The 20,292-nt window shown below is 40.7% G+C and overlaps 1 protein-coding gene across 1 annotated transcript in view; it reads right to left on the bottom strand.

The window, feature by feature from the left end:
* Positions 1-7,515: 7,515 nt before the first annotated feature.
* The window catches only part of LOC118453254 (BPI fold-containing family C protein-like), a 17,939-nt gene continuing 5,162 nt past the window's right edge, over positions 7,516-20,292 (bottom strand). Inside the window, 12 exon segments of the mRNA XM_035903174.1 lie at positions 7,516-7,593; positions 7,829-7,905; positions 8,939-9,005; positions 10,035-10,077; positions 11,496-11,563; positions 12,198-12,368; positions 13,251-13,304; positions 14,279-14,452; positions 16,005-16,096; positions 17,658-17,718; positions 17,806-17,869; positions 18,589-18,744. Of these exon segments, the coding sequence (XP_035759067.1) occupies positions 7,516-7,593; positions 7,829-7,905; positions 8,939-9,005; positions 10,035-10,077; positions 11,496-11,563; positions 12,198-12,368; positions 13,251-13,304; positions 14,279-14,452; positions 16,005-16,096; positions 17,658-17,718; positions 17,806-17,869; positions 18,589-18,744 (1,105 nt within the window).

Genomic DNA, 20,292 nt, shown 5'->3' on the forward strand with positions numbered 1-20,292 from the left:
CTTCCTTGGTTTTTACAGGACCTGTTAATAAATATTTATAATGATAGTAGAAGTTCATGCTATGTCACATGGTGACTGTACTCCCTCTCCCTCCCTGGAGGGAGCTGTTCTGACACCAGCTTTCCCTCCGGAATGGATAAAGTGGACAACCCAGAAACCAAGGAAGAGAGGACCTGTACTGCACAGACTGTTAGAGAAATGGAGCTCCTTGGGGTAGAGGAGAAAAGCCAGCCTATTCACTGTCATAGGCAGTGGAGGAAGCACTTGGGATGCATCCTCCTGGACAAACCCCTTTGAAAGGGAAGAGGCCCTGAATTTTGAGGCTGTAATTTTTTTCCCCTCTAGTTAGTGAAGTAAGTAGCTTATTTTCCCCAAAATGTATGGAGTGCTCAGTGCTTCCTGGTGAACAGTTGTCACGGGTCTTAGCGCTTTGGAAAATCTGATCCCCTCATCTAGTTACAGACATAGACACCCACACTTTAGGAACCACTTATCAAGATCTTAGTCATAACTTTGAGAAGCCCTTTAAGTTCTCTCCCAACAGTCAACAAAAGAAAATAATTTTGTGCCAGCAGACAGTGTTTTCGTATCCCCTAGTCTGCATGTTAATAAATGCACTGTCTTATCCAAAAACTCTCCTTGCAAACTTCATAGTCAAATGGATGTTTATTTTTGCTTTTTTCATACCCATTAAACCACTTTTTTGCTGATGGAGAACCATAGCTCAATCCTCCATTCACAGATCAGTGTTCAAAGTATTTTATAAGAACAAATTAATAAAGGCAACATAAGTGCCTTTATTAATAATTTACATATTATTCCTAGTCTCTTGTTTCCCTTAACTTGTTAACTTGCTCATCAGCAATGGACTACTTTTTTATCATCTCCTCTCAGAAAATTTTAGGAGTATACTCATAGCCTGGGACAGCAACTTCATGTCCAGGACAAAAAAAAAAAATCATTTATCATTCACAGAAGGTTGCCCTTCCCCAGTATACTTGGGTGGGACTACTTTTAATTAGAGCCATTCAAAAGTTAGGTCTCCCATCTAAGGCAGTCATCTTTATAGTGGAGAGGGACACATCCCACCGATCTTAAAACAAATTGCCCTGTGGGGAGTGCTCTATCTTCCTCCAGTAACTACAGGATTAACTACAGTAACTACAGGATTCAATGTCTACCTCTAAGGTGGGTCAAGGTAGGTAAGATGAACTTATACCAGTTATATATACATATACATACCAGTTATATATACATATATTATGTGCCAGTTGGTGACTAACCACTGTATGGTTGTGGGGTGATCTTTCAGTTGATGGGGATCCCCCACACCACTTGGTCATGCTTCACATAGAGAACCTGCTCCTAAAGGTGCAGTTGCCTTCTGAAAGACACCCACCTTCTGGATGATGCCAACGGGTAACTTGTCAATAACCAGAGATGATTTGCTTTCTGACAGTAAGTTCTGCTAATGGCAGCTTTTTCATAATACTGTGAGCGAGTCCTGTCACTCCCTTTGATGGCATGAAAAAAATCAACAGCACACCCACCCTTCTACCCCCTCAAAACCAAGCAGAAACCCACAATAAAGAAAAGGTGTGGGTGGCACCACTGACTGGCTGTGCAGTGGATGATCACTTGGCTCTCCCCACCTTTTCATACGTGGCACACAGCAGTCCTTGGTGGCTCTACAGGATTTACCGTAGGGGTAGTGAATGAGTGAAGTGAATTCCCATCCCCAGGGCTTCTGTGACTGGGTTTAAATTGAGATGGAGCTATGCTGTATGAACCACAGGCTGCGTGTAGTGTGAAAGTCAGAAGCTGTTGCTGCCAGCAAGGTCTCCCAGGGAGAGTGGAAGCAGCCTCCTTGATGGAGAATTTTAAAACCAAACTGGACAAAATTAGAGAATGGTTTTCATTTTATTACCACAGAGCTGGGAGCAATCTTCTGTGGAGTTAACCTGTCATCTGAGGTTGAGAGCGTGAATGGCAAACAGGTCACATTATTATGGTTTTCCTTATTCCCAGCTACTACACTGCAGTATGGAAAATACACGAGAGTGTCTTTCTTACCATTACATTTATGTAATTACCACAGGGCTTTTGGAGAGCTGGGACAAAACCAGCTAGAAGCAGACAGTTGCCTCTCTCCTAATACCTGAAAAGTTGTTTTGATGTTGCTGCACCTTTGACTAGCTGTTTCATTATCAGCGGTAATAATATACCTCAAACCTCTAAAATATTTTCAGTTATGATCGCAATTTAAGCAAAAGGCAAAATTATGATAACATTAACTTAATTTTTGTGTAACAGTTTCAAGTAATCCCACAGTAATCCCTTTGCCTTTTAGTAAGTAAATAGTAAGACTTTACTAAGACTTTAGTACTTACCTTTAGTAAGACTAGTACTTTTGTTTTAATTTTAACAGTCAGAAATTGAGAGGTGAAAGAAACACTTCATTTGTAGAACAAAAACAAAGTACTGGAAGGAAATGTGTCTTTGACATAGGCATAGTTCTCATAACTTAAAATCTCATAATTTACCCACATTTAGCTACATGTATCTCTCCCCAACAAAGCCACTCTGCCACAAAGAGTAATCACAACATATTTGTTACTGTACCTCTCCTCCAAAGGCCGAAGAGAAGACCCTTGCTGTACCAGACCACAGGGCTGAGGATGCTGAAGGGAAAACCCTCTGCAGCCAAGACGTCGTCTTTTAAAGGAAAGAGCTGTGAGCTTGAAGAGAGCCAATTGCTGCCATCTTCAGCAGTATCATGCAGGGAGTGGCCTCTCCCGTAATCATGTCCCAAACTATTTTGGGTGTCCCAGGTTAAATCTATCACTCTAATTTCATTTAGGGACTAAGCAGAAGGCAATGTAAACTGTTGGGTGGGGGTGCTCAGGCACCAGGATGCTGAGCTTGGGGTGACACACTGCCTTTGTGCCATACTGTTGCGTATGCATCTGACTTTTCAGATGGACCTGAGAGGAAACCCCAGTGGAGAGTCTATTCCAGTAGTTCCACAGGACTGACGCTCATAGCCAGGTCTGTATTGTGAAAGAAATAAATGAAAGTGCCATTGCTAGGAAGAACAGATGGAAAACAACTGTCTAGCCCCATCTGTTCTGAAATTGCTCAGGGTACGGAAACCCATAAATTAGTATTCATATTATACCACAGTGTATGTATATGGTGCAAATGTATATGTATGGTGCAAATGCATAGTATCAAGTCCTTGCAGTCAATATTTTCTATTTCTTCTGCTTGCTTATCCAGTTAACCAGTACTTTAACTAACCAGTACTACTTCACTTGCCAAAGAGGTGATTTAATCAATTAGCTTGCATGTAAACGAAGGAAATTCCCTCAGGCACAGAGCACTTCGCTGGACAATCTGAGTCACTTGCACATTGTGCAATCCACGAATAGAAAAGGGTAGAGACTTTTGTCAGTCAGTAAACAAATACAATTTACACAGATTTAACATTCACCCCAGGGAGTCACATGCATAATAATTTCATTATTTGTATCTCTGGCAACTGAGGATGAATAAAAATCACACTGTCACTTACATAAACCTCTCCTTTAAATTTTTTGCACAAGTTCTGCAGTTCCTTCAAAGCAAGGGAAAAGCTCTACTGTTCCCATCCGTATAGATCTCCAAGATTTACAAACAACTGAATTGTCTGAAAACTATCTCATCTTATCTTCATCACATCCTTTTAACATTTTATGGTCCTTCTAATGGAGTACCACCCAGTTGAGATAAAACTTTCAGCAAAAGTTAACAAAGACAGACTAAGGCTTCCAGAACAGTTTCATCATTTCTTTCTACAAATATAGCAGTAAAAGCCAAATATCTGCTTGCAGACGCATTCAGATAGCACATTCAAACATGCTATAAATAGTTTCTACACCCAAACTCTTCACCTTTCAAGGTGTTACAAAGAGCTTCTAAAAGGAATGTTTTATTTCAATTTTCTCTGTTGAGCCACCAAGCATTTGCTTCAATCTATATGCTAAAGGGGATATAGATTGCAATCCTTTTTACCTAATACAAAAGAAACCCAATGGGCTTACTAGTGTGGCAAATCAATGTAGACTTGCTGCTGCATCTCTGCAGATCACTTTGGCTTTGCATGATTCCAGTCGTTGGCTCTGGCTCAGTGCTCTAGTGATCCCCTTTCCCCATCTCCCCAGTTCTTTGCCTCCCCAGTTCTCCCCTTTCTCCGTGCACTACAGTCTGTGGCACGCTGAGGGACGTGCATCATCACCAGTGTTCTGTCAATTGGGAAATGATACCAGATCAAAAATGGTATACTAACCAGTAGGTAAGTATAGGAGAACTGTTGGAGTATACAGCATCTTCTTTAGCCCTAGGAGAAACAGCTGCTTTGTTTGTGAAAAACAGCCAGAGGACTAGAGCTTAAGGGGCAGTGTGGTGCTAAGCCATGGATCTGGTTTGAAAAGGCCCACCTAACCATGGCACTCGTTGGTCAATTCTGGAGCATGTGTCCCATTGGAAGCGAGAAAAGATGGGCAGCAGGGCTTTTTCCTCATCTCATGAATTCTCCCCCAAGTAGGCAGAAGAAAGTTCCTGAAATGTTACCAATGAGGGACACCAAACTATTTAAATATCTGCATTTCTTTTGAGTTCTTCTTCTTCCATTCTTTTTCTAGTCACTTTTCACCAACCACAGAACACAATGAATTGGAAGCCTTGCTGTGATTTACTGCTGTTTGTTTTCAGGATGCTTTTTTTAGTAAAAAACTGTAGCAGCCAGCTAGAGGAATAAACTGATTCAGCTAAAAATCAAACACAAGCCACATTTCTGTCCCAAGTTGGAGCTGAACAAATGTAGTGTGACATTTGTAGACTAGTTTTCCTTTCCATACACTTTCAATATCTCCTGTTTGAATGTCTCTGGTGACACTGACATAAGACAAAAGAAAGTTTCCACCTCCATTTTACAAATATGAGAGCTACAGAATAATTTGGAGATTGATACCCTCGAAAAGCTGCAGCTGCTCACAAAGAAGGAAGAACTGCTGGATGATGTAAAGGCCAAGGGCAGCCCTGGCTGCAGTGAGCATGAGACTGTAGAGTTTCAGATCCTGGGAGGAGCAAGCAAGACAAAGAACAGAATTACAGCCAGAGACTTCAGATGAGCAGATTTCAGGGACCTGCTTGGCAGGATCTGTGGGAAATTGCCCTGGAGAGCCGAGGCCCAGTAGAGCTGGCTAATCTTCAAGGGCAGCTGTCTCAGAGCATAAGAATGGCCCATTGCAATGTTCAGACAGTTGAGCGACTGTGGCAGAAGGCCAGCAGGGATGAACATGGAGCTCCTGAGTGAACTCAAACACAAAAAGGAAGCATACAGAAGATGGAAACTGAGACCATCTACTTGGAAAGAATGCAAAGACATTGCTTGCACATGTAGGATTGAAGTCAGGAAAGCCAAAGTTCAGTTGGAGCTGAAATTAGTTGTGGAGGTGAAGGGCAACAGAAAAGATTTCTGTAAGTACATCAACAGCAAAATGAACTCTAAGAAGAATTGTGAGCTTATTGCTCAGTGGGCCAGGGGACTAGTGACAAGAGACATAGAAAAGCACATTTTTACTAGCAAGACTTGTCTTCTGGCCTCCCAGGTCACTGAGCTCCTAGCAAAGTCTGTGGGAGTGAGGCAGCACCCACAGCAGAGGAAAACAGAGTTCCAGAGTTTACTTAACCCACTTCAACATACACAAATCCATGGGACCAGACAGAACGTATCTGGAGGTGCTGAAGATTCTGCCTGGCTGATCTCATTGTAAAGCTGCACTCTATCACCTTCAAAAAGTCATGGCCCTATGAGAGAGGTTCCTCAAGACTGGAAAAAGGCAGACATCACATCTGTTTTCAAGAAGGTCAAGGAGGATGATCCAGAGAAGTCAATCTCACCTCAGTCCCTGGGAAGGTTATGGAGCAAAATGTCTTCAAAGCCATTTCTAAAGCACATGAAGGATAAGAAGGTGACTGGGAGCAGCCAGCATGGGTTTTCCAAGGGCAGACTAATCTCATTGCTTTCTGTGTTGAGCTGACTAGTACTGTGGACAAGGGGAGGGCAGGGCCTTTGACACACTCTCCCTTAGACTCATCACCAGTTTGGTGATGTATGGGCTGGAGAAGGTAGGTAAAAAATTGGCTGGACTGCCAGAATCAAAGAGCTGTGATCAGTGAAGCCCAACTGTTGACCAGCAACTAGTGGAGGTCCCACAGGAATCATTACTGTCACCAATACTGCTTAATGCCACCTGGATGGTGGGACAGGGTGCACTCCTGGCAAATTTGTGAATGACACCAAATTGGAGGGAGCAGTCAACATGCTGGAGGGCAGGGCTTCTACTCAGCGAAACCTGGACAAGCTGGAGAAGTGAGCTGACAGGAACCACATAAAGTTAACAAAAGCAAGTCTTGCATCTGGGAGGGAATAACTCTATGCAGCAGTACAGGCTGGTGGCTGTTTAGAAAGCAGCTCTGCAGGAAAGGATCTGAGAGTCCTAGTGGACAACAAGTTGAACATAAGTCTGTAGGTTCAGGTAAGTGATCCTTCCCCTCTATTTTACACCTGCATTTGGAGTAGTGTGTCCAGTTTGGGCTCCCCAGTACAAGAAGGATATTGACATCCTGGATCAAGTCCAGCAAGTGCCACCAAGGGGGCTGGATACCATGACCTAGAAGGAGAGTCTGAGAGATCAGGCCTGTTCAGCTTGGAGAAGAGAGGGCTTGAAAGACTTTTTTGTTGTATACAACTTTTTGATCCGAGAATACAGAAAAAATGGAGCCAGACTCTTCTTGGAAGTGTGTGGTGATAGGACAAAAGGCAACAGAACAAGTTGGAACATGAGAAATACTGATTAGATAGTAGGAAAAAAATTTACTCTGAAGGTAGTTAAATAGTGGAGCAGGTTGCCTGGAGAGGTTGTGCAACCTCCATCCTTGGAGGGGTTCAAGACTCAACTGGACACAGCCCTCAGCAACCTGATGTAATTAGTCCTGTTTTGAGCCAGGGTCTGGACTAGATGATATGATTCTATAATTCTGTGATAATTCATTGGATTTTATAAATCTCTTCCCACTCTTGGTATCTAGTTACAAAGGGACAAATTGTGAAATTCTTACAAAGAATATATACACAAAGTTTTGCTAACACTAATGGAGAGGAATTGAATAATGCAAGAACTGGATCCTAAAATTAATAAATGTGATGTCTATAACTCTAGTGAAAAGAACCAGTCATTCCTTCTCATCAGGCTGCAACAGGTTTTCTAAAGCATCAATAACACTGTCAGCTACAGTCACTGTACTAAAAAACAAGAGGTTCAGTTTGTGAAAAGTGGTTAAGAAGTTTTACTAAAACATTAAAAATAGTGACAAAAAGCCATGCTTCTAATGTTACAGCATCTACTCCCTACAAGCCAACAGAAGGAAGACTACATTTTTGTCTTATTACTGTTTAAAAGTAAAGGGACATTAGGAGTGACTGTGAAGGTCCTCATCTCCCCCTTCCTCATATTTGTAGTGAACATCAGTGGAAATCACCAGATGACCCTGAGGAAAGAAGAACATATTCAGGGTCAGTACTCTGGGACCCTTTATAACCTACAGCTTTTAGGGGTTGGGGGGTGGAGGGCTCATTTTTGATCTGGAGTTTGGATTTTATATCTAGCATATAGTTAAAGCTTTACTATTAGCAACATTTTGACCTACCCAGCACAGGAACACACACAAATGTGCAGGCCTGAAAAAGAAGCAATATACTTTAACAAGAAACTGGGCTTCTCACCTGATTCATTTTTATTACAGGTCCAGTCAGGATAGTGTGGGCCAAGTTAAGAAGAGGAAGTCCTTTTCCTAGTTTATCTTCAGAAAGGACAAATATAAATACATTTGAAAGTAATAATAAAATGCACTTCAGAAGCATCTTTCTCAAGGAACTCAATTTTTTCTGCAGTTTCCCTTTAATCAGTCATCCTTGTGCTTCTCAAGGGAGCTATTATTCATATTTGCTAAAAGCAAAAAATCCTGTGAAAACCTTGCATACAGATCTCTTACAGTCTCAGCTGTCTAACACTAGGTTCTGACTGCCTTTGCTCCTCTCCAGATATCTGCCCTGCAAGATCTGGTTTCTGCTCTTTCCCACTCCGACTTATTCTCTACCTCCCTTTCATTTTCTTCTCTACCTGATCCTCTAATCCTGTTGGTCCCTCTTATTCTCATCTATTCCCCCTTTTCTTGATCAATCCCCAGCTCTATTTCTATTTGCTTTTCCAAACATCTGACTTTTGCATCCCTCCCTTCCATTCTCTTTCCTTTCTCCTCATCAATAGCTCACTTCCTCAGCAGTCTCCTCACCTCTGTTTACCTCATAGGCACCTTCTGTACTCTTTCACCTGCTTCTTTCCACCTTCAGCTCTTTCTTCATCATCCCTCATTCTTTGCATCCCACCGAAATGATTTTCTACTTTGTCCTGCCTGTGGCAGCAGGTGAAGCACAAAGGCAGAGGGAGGTGATAAAGTTAGAGATGCTGCCCCGAAGCCCCAGGATGCAAGCGTGCTTTGGTGCTTCCCCAGTCTGGGCCATTCTCTGGTCATGGCTTGACTCTGTGTCAGGACAAGTCTCAAGCATGTCTCACCTCTGCTGCCACACTGCATCCAGTGAAAAGGAAACCCAAGCCTAGTGTTTGGAAGGGAGCCAAGACTTGCTCTGTCCCAGCTCCCAATCCAGGTGACTGAGGGACCAGGACTGAAGTCCAGCACAGAGTAGACCTGTCCAGGTGTAGTCTAACGGACAGAAAACCTCCCATAACAGAGTCTTTAAAGCTGGGCACTCCCTTTTATGGTTTCAGTCTTGCTTTCCCACCAGCTGTGCTCAGGAACTGGCCACAATCCTTACCATTGATTACTGGGATCACTGCACTCTGTAAAGCGTAAGACAGAAAGTTCTCCACCAGTGACATCTGCTGTGAGGGGGAACACACGTTTGGTGATTATTGCCTGATGCCTATGGGATCGCAGTTTGATGTGGGAGATGGAGGGTTAGAACTGGAGTGACATGCAAAAAGATCTGAACAAAGCTTGGCAGAGAAAATATCAGGTAAAAAAGATCTTTTTTTGGTTTAAGCTGCAGGTGAACAATGTAAAACATACATGGCAAAGAGGTTTTTTTCTCGCAATAAGTTAAATTGAAGTCTTTTTTTTTCTGTATGTTAAATATCTGGGTTGAACCTTAACTTTAGGAATGAAATCTGTTCAACCCCATTTCAGCTGCCAGAACTCAGTTCTCAGAAGTGAACTGTTCTCTGGGTGGCAAGAAATGCCCTGCCCTGGTGCTCTGTCTTATGCCCCTGTGATTAGTGTCCTTCTCCCTTCACTTAAAGATGTAGGTTGGGCTGAGCTACTGCAGAGTCGCATTGATCATTTCTCAGCCTACAGTGAATGATCTAAGCAGTGGCACGGTGTTTCTTTTATTCCCTGTTTTTGACCTCCATTTTTATGATATTTGGTTGAAGTGATTCAGGATAATTCCTGAAACTGAGCTTAAGCCTGACTTTGTATTCCCTCCAACTGCTATGCCTACTCAGTCCAGCTGTGAATTCGAGCTGGCTGTCAGAAACAGCTAGAAGAGGTGCTAGCACCATGCCTGCCTTTGTGCTGCTGGATGCAGAAATGAGCAGCATCAACTATGATGGCTTGCTAGGTCATGCAGACCCAGGCAGACATTTCTCTTTGTTTCAATTAATGTTACATGGTAATAATTCCCTAACATTTGGAACCTTTGATGAGAAAAAAAACTCCATCACTCCAAGAGGTATTTCCTCTTACCGGAATGAAAAAGAAAAGTAGAGAATATGCTATTTCAGAGTAGAAAAAACAGTGGCAGTTGATATCCACAAAACAGATCAGGAATTGTCCAGCAACAAGATCAAATTAATTTCTTTTGTCTCTGAAGGGCTCAGCTACCTTTCCTAGGCACTAAGCCATCAACTTACCTCAGAGAAGCGAAGAGTGGAGTGCAGCAGGGAGAACTGGAGCCTGAGAAAAAGAAGTAGAAGAAGAGGATTTGCTAGAAAGGATGAAGGCACGAGTTATGCACACTGCACAAGATTCATTTGTGGAATTTCATACTGTTTTCATGCTGATTCACACATTTAACTTTGCCAAAGACTCTTTGATTCCCAACAGCTTTTAATCAAAACTGGCACAACCACAGAAGTTCTAGAATCGCTGGGATCTTTCTGACACTAATCTCCTCCTACAGTCATGTGTAGTCCTGGGCCGTGACTATAAGGCTTGGGAAACAGTTTTTTTCTGGAAATGCCATTTCCTGCAATGGCTGAACTACACATTGTTCATTTTGATTTGAATAAACTCATATCCATTCCTAACCATTGTGGTTTCCTAACTTTTTCCACTGATGCCTGGAAGGCATCCTCAGATTACTGTAAATATAATCCTGGGGAAAAACAACATTTTGAAGAACAGAAGAACGTATTCTTTTGTCAAAAGCTCTAAGTGAGTGGCATTATTACTTCTTATGCTGACAGGCTCTGATCTAAATCCTCTTTTCCTGTTAAAAAGGTCCAGTGGCCCGAATTAAGAAAAGGCTGCTCACATTTTTCTTTAATGAAAATGTAATAGGTTAAAAAAATATCATATATTCTGGAATTCTGCCCCAACTTGGAGTATAGACCTAACAAGAAGAAACGCCAATGTGGGCTACTTGCCTGAAAGTCTGTGCTTCTACTCACCTGCTGCATTTAGGGAGAAGGGGGCTGTAAACCCAGCCTAGCTTGCAGTGTGAATAAAATTTATTGTAAGACAGCTGAGAACGTTCTGTAACTGTAAGTAACCACACAACCAGCAAGATCTAAGCAAAAAGCTCTGAGCATTGCTTCAAACCACAGACACCCTTCTAGTCTCATTTTTTTGATGGATGGTGTCTGCTGTTGAAGCATGTGCTATGTAGTCTCACTTTCCCTTCTCCTCATGTGAAGGCATACAGAGAGCTAGTTACAGTGGTCCAGTGTGGTTTTTGCACTCTGGCAGTTCTGTTCATGATGTTCAGACATGGCATGTCAGCAACATTTAGAGGGTTTCGAATAAACTACTGAACTTCATTCTCCAACACCAGCACAGACTGAAACAGATGCCTTTAAGATAACCAATAAATTGAACATTGTCATCTGGAAAGGTAGTTAACCTACAGAAAGGGGTAGTATCATGTTGCACAAGACACATTGTTGTTCCACAATGTTATTATATTTCATTTGCAAGATCTAGACCAACCAGTCAAAAGTATCTTAGAGCCCCTGTGAGAAAGAAGGTAAAAGAAGGTGACTAATTTTCTTTTTCTCATGGTGAAACAAGCACTGTCAGGCTGACGCAATGAAGTTCTGTTGTGTCTTAATGTTGGGATAGTTAATGTTGCTTTCTGAATTTTCCTTGGTTACCTCTTCAGAAGTAATGAGAGAATCAACTTCTGTTTGGTTATTGTCAAATTGGCTCTGGTACTGGCTGTCTGTAGGGAAAAAAACAAAACAGTCTCCTGTGACTGTATACACAGATAGATAATGTCTTAGATACAGGCACAAATGCAATTGCTTTTGTGATTGGAAACACAATGTCTAAACTTTTTATTTGGTCAATACATGTAGATAATGAAAACATTTGTGAATTTGCTGCTTTCTGCCAGCAACCAAGATTGTGTGAGTGAAGTGATAATACTGCCCTGATTGCCTCCTTATCATTAGGATCATTTAAGTCCTTGCATGGCTGACATAATTGGTTCACTTTCAACCTAATGAAAAGATGTCTGGGGACACACTGAACTATTTTATAATGAACAAGTTAGGAAGACTGGGCATCAGATAATCATGTTTTTTATACTTCAATTTATTCTTGAATAATCACTCAACCTCCTACATGGAAAACAGGGCTTTCATAAATAGCTCTCTGCACCTGCCTATTAAATTCTATAATATGTGGTGCATCTTTCCTCCCTGTGAAATGCAGCACAACAGTATGCATATTTGTGGCAGACCAGTATATGCTATTTTATGCTGATCTCTCTGATTTTTAAAGGATCTGGAAGATTACTGTGTGATTTGTTCAGCCCCAGCACTGAATGTTATCTTCTAGCTCATGTTACTTACTAGATTCCCTGAAAAGATGTACTGGGTGGTTGAATTTGGCAAAACAGCAAACACTTCTACACAGCCAATGATCTGTAGGAGGCATCTGTCTGCATTTAAACTGACTGCAGGTGGTGATGTAGCCATCAGCTTCAGCAGCACTGGGCACGCTGTTAGGTAACTCAGAGAAATCTGTGGAATTTCAAAGAGGGAAAAAACACTGAATGCAGAGTTAAGCTTTTCTTAAGCTACAGTTTCTGTGGCTGTATCATAATCAGGTGCTATATACCAATCCTCTTGTTAATTAACCTATATTAAAAAGACTTCATTTTAATTACACCAAATGGAATGACGAAATTAGCATTGCATATACTCTGAGTTTCAGAGATGATAAAACAAATGATGAAGTTTTAGACCCACTGATATTGAACATATATAGAGAAATAATTTAAAGGTTGTTCCTGAAAAATGAGAGCCTTCCAAAAGAGCCAATCTTTTGAAAAATAGAGAAACTCCTAGAGGATAAAACTTCAGTTTGCAATGCTACAGATTCCAAATCTCATAATCTTACAGTAAATGTTGCCATATTAGGGATTTTTAAAGCATCTCATAGTATCTTAATTCCTTGCATCACATTTATGAACTTAGCTACTCATGACTATTACTTCCCATTGCATACAATCTCCAGTAGTCAGGTATCAGGTATCTTTGCATAGACCAGTCAGGCTACTGATAGCAGAGATACCATTACCTTGAACAGGAATAAAAGAAGACTGATTTCACAGATGTCTACCACTTAGTCTTTATAACTGTTTCAGAGACTGAGAGCAAATCCAGCGCTTGAAGGCGTAGAGAACGACTAAAGAATAATGTGATACAGTTAGGAAGAACATAGAGTTACAATGGGGTAGACATAGAATCATAGAATCAGAAAATGTATGTTTAAATCTTGCACTAATCATAAACCAGTTCAGTTTCCTTTCTCCTCCAAACTTTTGCAAATGAGCTAGTACACAGATAATATCAATAAGGAACATTAGCTACTGCTCTTCCTTAAAAGGTAGAAGTACGCACCTTAGGAATAAAATCTTTGAATAAGGCGGTATTTAGGTTAAAAGTAGTAGCAAGCTGTAAACAAATGAATAAATTAGATCATTATGTCAGGTTGAAAACGGAGTTTTCCTTGGGAAAGAAACATATCCTGTTTACTTTAGTTTTAGATAAGCCATATTTTGATTTAGTATTTCCTTGCCCCAGAATGATTCCTAGTGAATCCACAGTGCTCTGTAGGACAGAAGAGAGACAGATTTCTCATGGTATTGTTTCAGGAGCATGTACCAGTGAACAAGCATTATTCCTTGAAAGGACAGACATGGTATCCTGCTTATTTCCTGCCTTTGGGACTTTCCTGGATGAAACATACTGAATCTGTCACAGGCAGGACTCAAAAATCTCAATTGCCCTTTTGCTGCTGACCACTGTGATGGTGTTTGTCAGTGTCATTTGTGTCACCAATTTTTATAAAGACCCTCTTAGCACTGTTTCAGTTAGCAAAACTTCTTGGAAACTGACTACTAATGACAGTGTGGAAACAGCATTTCCGAGAGAAGTCTTGTGGGTTCCTCACCCACAGCTGAAAGCTTAGTTTCCTTGTACCTGCTTCTCACCTCATTTTGCTGCTCTGCTAAGTCTGAGAGTTTATTCTAGCTCTCAACACAAACAATACATTTGCTCTGGGCCTCTATGCAGCAGACTGTGGCTCCAATACACTTTTTCCTGTCTTGCCTTTCCCTTTCCTATGTCGAAACCCTGCAGAGAAAAGCTTTTTTTGGTTCTTTCTGCCACTCCTTGCACACCAACTCAGTGATGTTCATATCTGTCATTCCTTGCCTAGAGCTGCCAAGAAGTTCAGACTTAGGTCTGAGGGAGACTTTGACTATTTTAAATGATGACACACAGAATGAATGCCATGAATCCCTCCCACAACTGGTAGAAGTGTGACCCAAATCTGTGTGAAATGGCAAACATAATGTGTTAGTCTCCTTTGCTGACTATCCATACTGCTAACATTTGTAATTCTATTACATGCAAATTATACTCACCTCATCAGAGATGGTGATGTTAAAGGCCCCTGCTCTGTAGTAAGCCAGTGAAGCAGACTTAAGAAAATAACTGGAGACTCCCAGGTATAGCATGGAATCACCCTGGTTTGGGAGAGCAAATGGAGCTGGCACAAAGGGAGGGTCTGTGTGATTTCCTACCGGATAGACTGTGCCCTGCAAAGAGTCATTATCAAGTATTTCTAGCTGTAAACATTTGTATCTGTCAGAATGCATTAGCAGTGGTTGAACAGAAAGAATTCTTCCTAATCTGAAGAAAAGCTTGACATTAAAGAAAACATGAAGTAAGCAAATAAGTTTGTGATATGCCCTGAAAATCAGCAAATTCCAGCTCTTCTGGAAAAATACAGGAATCGCAGCGAAAATCTGGCCTCTATCCTTTCAAAGTTTGAATTTGAGCATTCAAGTGAATATTCTGAACTTCAGCTATGAGACACAAAAAAAAAATCCTCTGGACCACAGTTTTCTTTCTCTTGTGGCAAAGACACACTTGTTAATTTAATTCTACGGGTGACATTTCAAGAAAATCTTCAGGCGTACTCCAAAAGCACTGGAAGTTGCTTTGGACAGGAACACAAAGGAGCTTTTTATACCACCTAACTCATAGCCCTGGTCCAGCTGCCATTCCTCCAAGGCCCAGTTTCAGTGCTGCAAAGTGTGGGTCCTTGGTTCAGTTACACTAAGAAAATAATTCTTAAAATGCAAGAAGGTATGTGAGCTCAGGCCATGTAGGACAAGAAAAGTAAGAAGAGACAGTAAGTAGTGTAATTACTGACACTGTAATGGTTAGTAGCTGAGAGATTCAACAGGAAAAATACTGAGGTGGAAAGGTATAAAAGCCTAAGAAAAAGTTGGGAGTTGGAAGATGGCAACTCATAACGGTCAAGAATCAGCCTGTTTCAAAAAGCACTGAAGACCAGTAACTTCCTTAACTGATTAATGACTGACTTCACAAAGAAAGACTCATCTGGTGTCCCATCGGGGTGTCAGCGTGTTAAAAGCTTAGCTTGTAAGTTCTAGTTAGCTATAGTAGCTGATAAATAATTGCTTAGTACTTTAAAGCTATGTATATCCTGCTTGCAGAGTGGTTTTTGTGGGTGGTAAAAATTGCTTGAACGAAATAACCAAGACGGAGAGTTTCAACCGTGGCTCTAGCACATCTCTCTTACCTGAAGTCAGTTCTGAGAGCCATGGGGATGCTCTGAATTACAAGGGCTGTTGAAGCTGCTGGAAAAGCTGGGTGTTGCTGAGATATCTCTTGCCAACAAAGGTGAAAAATAGATAAGAAAGGGACTGCTGTGTGCTGCACAACGACTGTCTGTGAGAAGTCTTTTTTTTTATGTGTGACCTGTACATATATAAGATGTTGAGTCATCTCAAAACAAATGCTTTGGATTGCAATCACATTGGTAGCCATCATGGACTACATATCAACGGTAATAGACAAAGACCAAGCAGCACTGGAAGAGTTGTGTATCTAAAGAACACTTTTATGCTGTTTACAAAGGACCTCTGAAGGGTTTATTTATTAAATAAACAATTGTATCTGGTTTCCAAAATAGCTCTTGACCAAAATGTCCAAATATCTTATTGTTTTTTTAATTTAATATTGGAGAGGCTGAGTAAGACTGTAGTGAAAGAAAATGAATCAACACAAAAGAGAAACAGAAAAGTCTTAGAAAGCACACTGATATTAAAGAAAAATTACCTTCAAATCCAAGTTAATGTGTGATTTGAAGACTGCTGGAGAACTAATTAGGGAATAGTCTATTTGTGCAAAGGCATCAATCTGTCTTAAGACTAGAAGAATGATGGACAAAACCAAAACAACTGTTATTACAAAACCACATCACAAACAGTTATTGTTTAGTTAAAGGCAAAGGCATTAAGGAAAGGATGAATCCAAAGAAGAAGAATGGTGGGAGAAGGAAGAAGAAAATAAAAAAAAAAATTGTTATAAGGGGAAAAAGTTAGAGTATTCCCCCTGGAAAAGTCACTGATTCCTCCTGCTTCAGGCATTGTTCTCCTGTTGTTCACAACTAAATACACCCCTAAGAAATCTCTCCCATGCAGTGAAAGAAGGAGTATCTAGGGCAGAGTCCCCTTTTTTGTTATGTGTTTGCACAAGAGAACTAAACTCTCCTATATGCTTAGTGAAATACTGGTAAAATCTACTAAATACTTTGGAAGATGACACTAGCACATTTTTATGCATATCAGTGTTGGAGACAAGGGATGTTTGTTCACAACAATAGAGGGCACTTTATCAGACAATATAATTGAAGTCTTTTTCTGAAAGGCACTGGCACTCGCGTGCAACTTCAGTCTGATTGTTATTTTTGATTGGACTGTAAGGTCTGTTCATACTGTATAAAAATCAGACAGGTTTAAAGAGAAATGCTGAATTCACACAGAGATTATGAACTCCTCAGTAAGATGGCACAGCTCGGAGTGCCCTTGAGCCTGAAGGGTTTAGGTATGTGCTGCATAGAAAATGTTCTTGATGACCATGAGTTTCAGTAATATTTGCGATTACTTGGCACATGGCAGGTGTAGGCCATTTTAGGAAAACTAAAAGTATATTTACTCAGCTTCTGAATAGCAGAGCAGATAATAGAAATATCCACAATGCAAAGTGAAGAGTGGGAACAAACTCACTGACCTGAATTATATGACTTAGGTGAATTAAATGGATTTGAATTGGTGAAAACTACAAATATTCTTAATCTTGGAAAACAACAACAAAAAAAGAAAAAAAAAAGCTGTGGGATTTATTATAGAAGTGAAAATCTTATATATATATATATGCTTTTTGGACACAGATATCTATTGTCTTCATGCCTTTGCAAGAGTGACACAGGACTTGTTACTGGCATGAAGAGAAGCATGCGTAGTGTGACACTGTCATCCTGCAGCATCTTGTTATCTCACTGAACTCAAGTTCAGAACAAGATGTGCTAGGTTTACTAGATCTTACAGGGATGCGTGCTAGCTCTTTAGTGGATTACTAAAGAAACTCAGGGTTTCTTATGTCCATAGTACCAAGAGCAATAAAGGATCAGCATGAACATGTTCATCTCAAAAATCTAAGGAAATAACACAGATCAGCTACAACAGACTGAAAGATTACAGGTGACCTGCTATGGACACAGAAGAAATCTGAATATTGTATATAAAGTGCATGCAGGAGATTTCTAGGGTGGAGTCTGGAATAGGTTAAGGTACAGAACAATGGCTGTATTTTAATTCCTTCAGGTTTTTTTGTACCACAAACACAGGAATGGTTTGGCATCTAATAAAAGAGGCTACAATTTGAGCGCTATAAAAATTACTTAACAAAAAGCTGTTATCAACAACTCACCCTTATGCCTTCTTAGCTGTTCATCCATCATTTTGATTTTGTGTTTGATATTTAGGCATAGCTATATGAAAAGAAAGACAAGCCAGTAATATAAGGGCTGTATTTCAACTCCTTCCTTCACTAGCTGAAACCATCTTTGCAAACTTACATTTTTATTCAATTTGGTGTGAATGGGCTTCTCAAGATAACCAGATAGAAAGCTGTAGATCCAGCTGGAAGAAAGGAAATGAATGCAATGACTTTTTACCATGGACTGAAATCTTTGAAATATGGTATCTGGCAGACTGGGACGTCAGTGTCATTTATATTAATGAGATGTGATTATAGTGATATTGGTAGCCTGTGCAGTTGACTGTTTTTATTAATTTGTGAGTATCAGACAAATGCTAGTGGTTCTTAGTCTCATAAGAGCTATTTAGAAGGCAATCTGCAAAGCAGTGAGTGGCCATGTGTTGATAAACAATACTCGATTAGCCACATGTTGTCTTTGAGTAAGACAAAAAAATTTTCTAGAAAATCAAAATGAGAACTACAAGCATTGTTTCATATTATCTTTTGAAAGTTTTATTCTGAAATTGTAAGTCAGCCTGTCAAAAGGCATAATCAGTTTAGACCACCTTCATATCTGCAAACCTCCATTTGTAATCTTGTATTCTTTAATATGCCCAAATGGCATTTTTTTCTTATGCAGTATGTTTAGTCAAGACAGCTCATTTGTTGGCACACACACAAAGAACTGTAGAGTAACCCCACTTCAAACATTCGGCAAACAAGCCTGGTTTTGAAAACCTTTAAAAATCTATTTTCATAGCCTTCAATAGTTAGTTGTATCCTGTAACTGGTTCTCTAAAACTCAAAATTTGAAAAGTGGCCCTTATGCTACAGACCCTGCTACTTCCCACAGAGTAATTAGAAAATCTACTGTACATACCTAGATCCTCCATTTAACTTGACTTTTATGCCATTAATGCTCAGCTGGCAATTGTGTAGCAATATGGAGAAGCGACCTGTGCTATCCCTTGAAACTTTGAAGATAACTGCAATAAACGCTCCTGAGATGGACACAGTAATTCCTCCTTCGTCTTTGCTGCTCAGAGAAAATAAACAAACTCAGACAAGGAAACATCTGCTTTAAGGGAACAATTTAAGAACTACCTGTGAATCAAGTTTGAAAGGACTTTTTGCTTCCATCATCTAGAATGAAGAATGGATAGTCTAGGGATTAAAGTAGATTAGGGACATGGATGCTATTCAAAACCAGATTATATGCATGAGTTTCCAGGACATGAATTCTCCAGTGTTGTGCAGGATTTGACAAGTTTGCAAAAATGTGACAATTTCACAGCAACACAAGACATTCCAGTCCTTCATGACAGATCACCTCGAAGGCCTCTGGGACTGCAGCAGCAGAAGCCAGTTACCTAATCAATATATAACCCAGGGGCTGTCAACTTTGCAATTGTTCCATCTTCCTCTTTCCTGTAACAATTTTCAATAACCCTTTAAAATGTATACATTCCTCCATTATTTCTCCTGCCACAAACCCATTCATTCTGCCTCCTTTCTGTAAAAATCCCTTCTAAGACCCCAGCAAAAATACCCTTATACCTAAATTCCAGCAAATTTAGGTATTAGGACTACGGTTAGGTGTTGTAGAAGCTGTAGACCAACTAAACAGGGTACAGAATGCTGAATGGATGTTAGAATAAACTTATAAAAATCTCATTTACCATAACAGAACTGGCACCAAAAGCATCACTTTTCATCCCTTCATCATGATTACTCAGGTTTCCTTTTCCCAGGCATTCCTGCAGTGGCTGCACCACACTAGGGAGACAGCTGATCTGATCTAGCCTGGTGACTGCTCTGTTTTGACCAGGAGGCTGGACAAAATGACTTCCAGAGATCCTTCCAACCTAGGTTTACCCATACTCCAGTGACAAGGACCATCACAAAAGGATTTCAGCCCTCCTCTTCCTTTTTTGAGCTGCTTGGGAGATGGAGAGAAACCCAGCTACTTAGGTCCTCTGTTCCTGCAGCCTTATATCTGCTCTTCTTCAGGAGGAATCCTGATTCACTGAGGCAGAGTCTCAGCTCCAGGCTTCCAGGAGCAAAGGGCCTGCCAGGAGATTTTGCAACTGGCAGTGTGCTCTGGGACACAGTGAAGAGCAGGGCTACAGTGAGAGCTAGAAATGCAAGAGTAACACTATCACAACTAAAAATCTGTGATTAGACCCATCTTACTGACCCTGGAAACAGTCCAGGAGGAGTGGGTTGTCAATGGTCTCCCTTTGAAAGCTCATTTTCAGCTGGGCCCTCTTAGTCTGCTATGCTGAAAGCAACATGTAGGACTAGAGAACAGAGGTGATGAGGAGTAGGAGATATTCTGGATCTGTCAAAACCTACAGCCATTCACAAACCATTATATTGTACAGAGCAGCACAGATTGTTCCTTCTGCCCCTCAAAAAGGCAAGAAAAACCCTTCACCCCCTAAACTGCACCAAAGCTGGCTTTGATGACCTCCACCACAACCTGCTCTGCCAAATCCTGCATAGCAGCTCCCTGCCTCCCTTGCTGCCTGTGAAGTCTTTGGAGTTTTATAGATCTGGGGTCTCTCCAGATTATACCCAGGTC

This window comes from Egretta garzetta, unplaced genomic scaffold (genome assembly GCF_000687185.1).
Source record: "Egretta garzetta isolate BGI_Z169 unplaced genomic scaffold, ASM68718v1 scaffold51, whole genome shotgun sequence".
Classification (NCBI taxonomy): Eukaryota; Metazoa; Chordata; class Aves; order Pelecaniformes; family Ardeidae; genus Egretta; species Egretta garzetta.